Source organism: Lutjanus erythropterus, chromosome 3, assembly GCF_056507025.1.
Source record: "Lutjanus erythropterus isolate fLutEry1 chromosome 3, fLutEry1.hap2, whole genome shotgun sequence".
Lineage (NCBI taxonomy): Eukaryota > Metazoa > Chordata > Actinopteri > Lutjaniformes > Lutjanidae > Lutjanus > Lutjanus erythropterus.
The window spans coordinates 21,646,891-21,655,175 of record NC_139319.1 but is presented as its reverse complement, the minus strand read 5'-3'; the positions used below and the strand labels follow the sequence as shown (position 1 = coordinate 21,655,175).

Sequence of the window (8,285 nt, the reverse complement as noted above, 5' to 3'; positions counted from 1 at the left end):
TGACAGCTTAAATTTGAACATAAATCAAAAGGCCTTCAAAAGAATTACAGTTAAGAAGCCACTAAGGGTTTTTAACCGGCCTTGTGATGCTGTAACAACATTAAGCATCAAAACATACCAAAGTTAGAAACATAAACATACCAAAGTTTATAAAATTTAGGCGCCCGTTCCCATATTTTAGCCATGTGCTGCTATTTTTGAACCATCTTGGGTATTCAGAAAGTTTTACTGCAGAGTTACCCGTGAGTATTTATAAAATACAATTGTGTGAGCTCAAATTAAAAATATTGTGACGAACAAAAGGAGGAAGAGGTCAGGACACATACAGTAGGATTTTTCCCAGGGAATTTAATAAGCAACAATCATAACCAGATTAAAACGTTTGTAAAATGTCCATCCTGTTTTTTTTTTTCTTAAAAATGGCTCCACAAAAGAAGCAAAGAGCAACAAACACAAAGGAAAAAAATAACATGTTTTTTGAGTAAGACCTACATACAATGAGCTTCAAATCAGGACTATAAGGTACTTAAAACCTTCTAGGATGTCAGTGGTGTGTGTTTGCATGTGTGTGTGTGTGTGTGTGTGTACATGTGTGTTTTAAGAAAGGTCCATAATGTGTCCAGGAAAGCTTTAGAGTCAGAGGAGCGGTGTGCGCAGGGTTGGGGAGGTATAAGGAAGATTCTGGCCCATTTCTCTACAGTCTTGTTTTCACCTTCACCGGTTTCCTCTTTACCTGAAAGACAACAAAGACTGGACTGAGTAAAAAAAAGCAAAGAAATGATTGGACTGACAATGACTTAAAAAAAAAAAAAATCATAACACAGAATGACAACCTTACGTTTATGTAATTATCTGTGGCTTGTTAAAGAATAGGATGTAATGAAAAGTACCCATGACAGAAACTGTAACTCTCATCTTTACGTTGTGTCTTTACAATGAGAGATTTCCTTAAAAGTAGACAAGTAATGCAGTGCAAAGAGAAACTTTAAGGACCTTAAACAGGTCCATAACTACACAAACACTGAAAAAACTGTATGTACAATATACTGAGAGTGAATTATGGTGAATAATCACTGTAGTAATATCTTCTACATTTTACACAAATCGCTTAACATTAATTTCTCACCAAAGGAATCAGTGTGAGATGCTTCCTGGAACTATTAAGTTTGGGAAAAATACAAGAGTAAAATTTTGCTTTGTGCTACACTGACTACATAATTTGTTTCTGCCATTCACCTGGTGCAGTCCAGGGATGTGGTACTGCACTTCCCTAATGTTGAGGTACACAGATATACCTACATTTACTTTTAAGAACATGTTTTCTCCTAAAACTTTCTACATTTCCCATAATACAACTCCTTGCCCAAAGTTTGTAATGCAGACGGTCTGGTCTGGTCCTGAAGCTGGTTACGTTTAGAGACATCCTGGACTAAATCAACTCACTGCCAGTCTGCCTGCCTCACTGATAACTTCCTCTGGGCTGGAGTCCAGCTCTATCGCAATGTCGCCCTCACTGCCCAGGAGGAGGGCAACTCTCCCTACTGCTTTCCCTGTCTCCTCTCCAGACTTCCACTTTCTCACTTTTTCATTCCCTTGGCTCACAAACGTCCACCTGAAGAGAAAAAAGTTGACACTCAAAAGATTTTTGCGAAATTTCAGGATTAGGTTACATTCATTAGCCATCGCATCAAGAGACACAATGCAAACTTAAAAAACCTGTCGCGCTTTTCCTTGTCAATTTCTTTTTTCATCACGTATCTGCCAAAACTACAATAAGCCAAGTAAGTGACGTCTGCTGGACCTTTCCTCTGTCCTCTCTCACCTCTGTAAGTCAATCTGTCTCTTTGTCCCTTCATCATTCTGCTGCTGCTGTTTTGACATCTTCATGTTGATGGACTCTGTCGATGAGTTGGGGTCAGCTGCTCTCTTCCTGCCTCTGCCGGCTCCGCCTCCCATCGGTGCCGATCCCTCTTTTTCAGCCACTGCAGGAGCAGCGGCTGCTGTTTTGGGTTGACGGCCACGCCGTTTGACAGGTGACGCTTCTGTCTCGGCATCAGGGGTCGTGTTCTGACTCGGAATCTCCTGAGAGATGGTTAAGGACAGCTCAGTCAAGAAAAATCTGTATAATTTGCAGTAAGAGTAATTCCAGTTGACGTCTGGTGTCTGTCCTTACCTTCTTGACCTCGTCGTTCTTGATGACCGGGTTCTCGTTGTTTTCCTGCGCTCGACTCTCCGCAGACTCAGTGGCAGCATTGCTGTTGTTACAAGAAATGTTACAGAAAATTCACTCAGTTGTAGACGGTGTTATTTTGTGTGTGTGCAAAGGTGTGTTATGTGTGTGTGTACCTGTTCTTGTTGATGGTTGCAGAGCTCAGAGGTGTGGAGTTGGTGCTGGTGTTACTGGTTGTGTCTGGTGCTGTGGTCGTCTTGGTGAAGATCCTCCTCCCTGGTACTGTCAGAGGCTTGTTCACAGCTCCTAACACTGGTGCTGGTTTAGGCTGCAGGCAGACAGACAGGTGATGGAGTTGCAGGGTGGAGTTATTAGACTGGTAAGTGCTCAGTAAGCAGCAGCAACACTGAGTGGTGTTCATATTTATAGTGTTCATTCAAATTATCAAGTGTTTTGTATTTACCTTTCCAGTGAGCAGCATTTGTCTCATCTCTGTCGACAGATACTCTTTATCATTTTTGAATTCCTGTGGACAGAAATCACAACAGAAAACTTTATTACTCACTAAACCTCAAATATTGAGCACAAAGATCATTTTGGCTTTAATCTCACAAATATGCCCCCATATTTATCTGCTACTGAGGGGATACATTTCATTCTTAAGTTGTTTGATAGGTGTTTGTTTTGAAATCATTTTTCCAATCCCACGAGGATAAATCCATTAACTACAAGTGTGTGTGTGTGTTTGTGTGTTTGTATTGCCTTGTCCTGTATGAGGAAGAACTTGGAGGGTAGGACAGGGTCTTTCGGAGAGTCGAGGTGACATGCGGTGCTCTTGTTGGCGATGACAAAGAGAGCGACATCACAGACGATATACAGCTTCTGTAAACACAACATGGGACACACACTGTTACATATTGTTGGTAATGTTTGATAAGTAGGTGACCAGGCCAAAAGACTTTGTTTCTTTGGTTTCTTTACAAAAACTTGTTTTCCCATGAACATAAAATTCACACATTTGTGAGTGATGTTTATGATCAAAATAGGGATGATTCTCAGGCTTGTAATTCACTGTAACCCATGTGTGCTACACATTTTCCAAATATCCTGTAGGTCCAACCAAACTGTTTTACAGCAATATTTTATCATAATCATCATCTATATAGGGATTTCATCAACAATGTGTTTGTTTTAGATGCAGGGGGCAGGACAGGATCCAAAAAGTCTGTTTTGTTTTTGCTTGCTGCGTATTTTGCTGAGTAAGAATGTGTTTGCATGCGTGTGTGCGTGCATACCTCATTGGCCTTTGCATCATCAGGACACTGTGCATCCTTGGTCTGTTTGATGCTCTCTACCATCTTTCTAAGAAAGGCATGACTGTTGTTCTCATTCTTGGTCATCAGCACTTCCAGCATGAACCACAGGCACCTACCCAAATCAGCACAAGATCAATAAACATGCTGGATGTCACAGCTTTAGTCATCAACACATTTTAGCAGAGCATAAAATTCTCATTAAAATTAGAAGAATAGGGATTTTATAAAAAAGACATTATCAGTAGAGTCATCAGATTCACAAAAATAAAATACAGTGCGACAATACTCACTCTTTGATGTCTTTGAGCTGTTCATATTCATGTGGTTTTGTGAAGTCTGGGTCGTGGGCCAGCAGGTGGATCATATACGGAACAACATACTCAGGAAGGAGGGAGACAAGTTTTTCTGAGGGAAGAGAGAAAAGAACTCATTTTAACATCTAGAAGTGTGTTTCCACCCAGCTGTTTTTATGCACATTTCCAAACTGCAAATTATAAAGTGGAAACTTCAAAATGGAAATGTTGGTGTATAGATGGAAAAAAAAGCAAATATATAACAAACTCTAATAGAGACAGTCTCAACCAATAAATCAGGTGGGCTATGAAACGTGACCTGAATGTCCACTGAAGATTTTGTCCCATATGTGACAATGATGAGATTCTGACCCTCTGCAAATTAAAACACGTTATTTTTCCATCATGCCACCAGCGAGGACAACTAGTGCCACCAACTCTTAATAATTGTGTAACAGTAGTAAATGGAAATAGGCCTTTCTTTCACAGATTTTCAGGAAATTCTGTTAAAATTTGACCTAAATTTGGACGGAAACTTAGCTTTTGTGATCTTTCGTGGTCTAAACTCCTGTTCGATAAACCAACACATTCATAACTTCAGACCTCTGTTGAACACTGACCCTGAGCAAGTGGGTTTTGCTTGATGTACTCTCTGCGGACGGAGATGTTTTTGAGGAGGCACTGTCGGGCGTGGGCGCGGCGCTCCTTCACCGGGTCCTTGGCACACAGGGCAAAGACAGCCAGGTACTCCAGGGGCAGCAGCAGTTTGACGAGAGCCAAGTGCAACTTCTGAGCGAAGATCTGACGAACCTGGTAGCACTCATCCTGCATATATATATATATATATATAGGAAGGAACAGACTTAGTGGAGTCAAATTAAAATCACACTACTCAAAACATACATGAGAGTTACTCAGATTATTAGCACTGATCAATGAAAATGTTTCCTTCTCTTCATATAACACATTAAATCATCCAATCTGCCAGTGAGGCAAGCTTGTACAATAACAGGATCCAAAACAACTAACTGGAATTCAGCCATTATTAATTTCATTATGTACGCCTGAGATTCTTCTACAGTAACGTGACAAAATGTCCTCCCTTAAAAAGGTACATAAAAAGTGACATAAAGTGGAGACTGACATTGATAACGAGGCCACAGAGCTGAAACTGTTCAGGTGTGATGATGTCATGGTAACAGGGCTCCTGGGCCAGCTTCATGATGGCTCCACCTGCGGCCAGCCTCAGACGAGACATGTCTGACTTACTGTGAGGAGGAAGAAACAACAAAAGCAGCAGGAGGATAGAAAAGAAGATGAAAAATATCAAATTAATTTACAGTACAACTGGTAGGTTTGTTCCCTCAGTCCAAATCTTCCCGTTCCCTGAAGCTGTGGTAACTTATTTATTAATTTTAACCACCGTTAACAACAGCTTGTTTTTAATTTTTGTTTTTAATTGAACCTAAAACACCATGTTTCAGAATGGACAAAAAATGTTTTGTTCCAAGTAATGCTACCAAGTTAAAATCTTCTCCACCCAATATTAGCCATTTCTCTCAAGCATACCACCACATCTCTACTGTGATCCATCACAGTGACATTACCTGATCTTCTTTTGCTCTGTGAGGTCTCCTTCGCTGACCAGCATGGCTGACAGCAGCCGCAGGGTGGAGTTTGCTGACTTTGACTGGTTGTTCTTCATTCCTAGTAACCAGCGCACTAGCAGCTTGATGGCCTGCACCTGTGGGAACAGAAACATAAAACAATACTGAACAAGAGCTACATCTCTGATAGCAGACATGCATGCCAAGGTTGTCAAAATTACTTATGCTTACTTTTAATTACTATACTTTTTTGATAACCCATGTGTAAGATGATACACTCTCCATTAATCACACATTTGACATTGTTGAAAGCTATCAGCTCTGAAAAAGATGATTTAATTGCTCATTTAAGCCTTCAGTTCTGTTATTATCCTGTGTGAAATGTGACTTGCAGCAGCAAAGCTGGAGTGTTCAGTAATATTTTCTGTACCAACACTTTGTGCAGGTTGTTAATTCAAATAAAAACAAAACAAAAAAAAGTTATATTTGTTGTGCCTAGGACTTTTTTCCTTTTGCCATGGTATCAAAAGACATATTGAGTATTGTTTTGAATTAGTATTGTAAGTTTAAAATTCTGGTATTGTGACAACATCAGTGCATACAAGTCCAATTACAGTAGAAGTGGAAAAAAAAAATGCCACTCATGTTTTTGTCTTACCTTTGCGAGGACTTCTGGTGAAACCTCCTCATCAGTGGTCCACAGCTTCCCATTCTTGTTGCCAACCGACTGGAGACACAAAGACACATCAGAGTCACATTCTCACTCTTTGCATACAAAAATACAAAACAGCACACCATTTTGGGCACGATTTGAACTCCACGCACCCTGTCATTCATGAGCAGGTCCTTGACAATGAAGTTTGCCACAATGGACTTCATTGGTGAAGCAAACTGATCTGGGGCCAGCATGGAGATGTGCCCCAGGGACACGAGGGGAGTGATGAGCTGCTCTGGGACGTCTGCATTCAGACTACGTGACAGAGGCTGTGGGTGAAGGAAAGAAAACTGCATGAGTGCATCTGAGCAATTAAATTACAAGAAAAGATAACATACAGGAAGAAAAAAGTAGACAAGAAAATGAAGTACAATGCAAATTAAAATAAATGGAAAAATAAGTTAGGAACCAGTCCTCTACCTCAAAAATCTGTGCCAGCTGCACTTCCTTGTTGTTAAAGATGGCATGGATACAGTGAACAGCCTGCTTGGCCTGGTGAGGTGTTCCCCGTTTGGCTTTCTGATGCAGGATGGGAATCAGAGTCCTGATGGACACAGAAGAACAGTCATTAGGAACACTTACAATAAACAGATCGTTCCTTTCATTTAACCCAGATGTGGACACATGTGGCTAATGCCCAGAGTGTGGACTCAGAGCAGTACTGCACAATAGAGACTCTTGCCTGAAGGACTCATATTTGAATTTAAAATGTTCTTCACATGTAGATTCATAAAGTGACACTTAAGAATCAGACTCGGTTCCAATGAAATATCTATTGTTTGAATGTATCACTTGCACTTATAAGTGGAGATTGCACTATTTAATTTCCTCTTAATTTCTGTTGTACAATAAACAATGTAGCCAACTAGGTGTCTACGCTGACTGGACGACTTACTTCATGTCGCTCTTACTTGGGTGACATATTGTAAACCATGCAAATCAGCTGAAACTTGAAAAGTTTATTGTAATATTAATAATAAACTCAAGTTTTAATCACCACTTTGAAACCTGTATGGTATTTTAATGCATTATTGTGTTTTAATGGGGTAAGTGGTGAAATTCATAGACCAGCCCTGATATATTTTTAGTCTGGCAAGAGTCTACAGGACATTTCAAAACTGAGACAAAAAAGTTTGCAATTTAGATTGTGATTGCAATTAAGTAGATTGTGCTATTTCTTGCCATATCGTTCCTCCCTGGTTTTAAGCATAATATGATTTTGCTTACGATCGAATCTGTTGTAGCTCTGTCTCAATCTTCTGCCCCGTGTTTCTGAAGATCTGAATGGCTGCTTCTGCCACTTTCTCATCCTCCATCTTCAAACACTGAAGCAGAGACTCGTAGGTTTCTGCTGAGTGGAACGCTGTGGGATGGGTGAAGGACAGGACCTACAAGGAGTGAAACAGAGGGAAATTATTTACTTTCTATCATCACTTTGTTCATTAGTCACACAACTTGAATGCGCAATGCAGTATTTTGCATGTTTAAGCCTGTTAACCACTAAACACACATCATCTGGCCACTGGTTTCCATTTATTGCAGTGTGCTTGCTCCATGCTGTGTACCTTGAGTAGCTCCAGGCCAGAGCGGATGGCTGTATCAGGGGTGACACCCTCCTCATCATCGTCAGCTGTGCCCTCAATGGACTTGTTCAGCAGCTTCACCAGAGCACTAAAAAGTAAATATTCTCAATTAAAACCATCCTGGTGTTAAAATAATCTAAATCTATATGTGTTACATGACAAACCGGAGCAGTTTTAATTGTCTCAGAACATAATGTCAACTATGAAACAAAATAAAAATTGTTATACTGTGTAACTTAAGCACTAAAAGTGATTCAGTGCGTGCATTTCCTCTGTCATGGTGTTTTTCCATAAAGCAGAAAGGGTTAAACCTGCTCCTGGTCTGAGGCCTGCAGTTACACCTCGCCACCACTAGGTGTCTCAATGAATGAGAAAAGCCTGTTTATGGTGTTACACAATGACACAGGGAGCTTCATGTATTCCCCGTCTCTGTATCAGTGAGACTGCTGGTCTGTCTTATGACTGCCTCTTTGTGCACTGTACAAAATAACGCTTTAATCTAATAGAGCAAAATTTACAATCCAATTTCATCCTTTTCAATTTAAATCCAAATGCTTTCTAACCCATTTTATTGGTCCTAAAGTTTAGACTTGGAAATGTG

At 40.2% G+C, this 8,285-nt stretch overlaps 1 protein-coding gene across 3 annotated transcripts in view; it reads right to left on the bottom strand.

The window, feature by feature from the left end:
- Nucleotides 1–328: 328 nt before the first annotated feature.
- The window catches only part of pds5a (PDS5 cohesin associated factor A), a 28,813-nt gene continuing 20,856 nt past the window's right edge, over nt 329–8,285 (bottom strand). For 2 of the 3 annotated variants that reach the window (XM_084715385.1, XM_084715386.1), the window contains exons 18-33: nt 7,667–7,772; nt 7,329–7,489; nt 6,522–6,645; nt 6,212–6,370; nt 6,045–6,113; nt 5,387–5,523; nt 4,924–5,047; nt 4,400–4,604; nt 3,777–3,891; nt 3,466–3,598; nt 2,933–3,052; nt 2,634–2,696; nt 2,347–2,498; nt 2,174–2,255; nt 1,823–2,082; nt 329–733 (exon numbers count right to left, since the gene is read on the bottom strand). In XM_084715385.1, coding sequence (XP_084571511.1) covers nt 730–733; nt 1,823–2,082; nt 2,174–2,255; nt 2,347–2,498; nt 2,634–2,696; nt 2,933–3,052; nt 3,466–3,598; nt 3,777–3,891; nt 4,400–4,604; nt 4,924–5,047; nt 5,387–5,523; nt 6,045–6,113; nt 6,212–6,370; nt 6,522–6,645; nt 7,329–7,489; nt 7,667–7,772 — 2,014 coding nt within the window. In that variant the 3' untranslated portion in view covers nt 329–729. Of the gene's footprint in view, nt 734–1,818; nt 2,083–2,173; nt 2,256–2,346; nt 2,499–2,633; nt 2,697–2,932; nt 3,053–3,465; nt 3,599–3,776; nt 3,892–4,399; nt 4,605–4,923; nt 5,048–5,386; nt 5,524–6,044; nt 6,114–6,211; nt 6,371–6,521; nt 6,646–7,328; nt 7,490–7,666; nt 7,773–8,285 lie in introns of those variants that run through there. The other variant, XM_084715387.1, reaches the window with a different exon arrangement.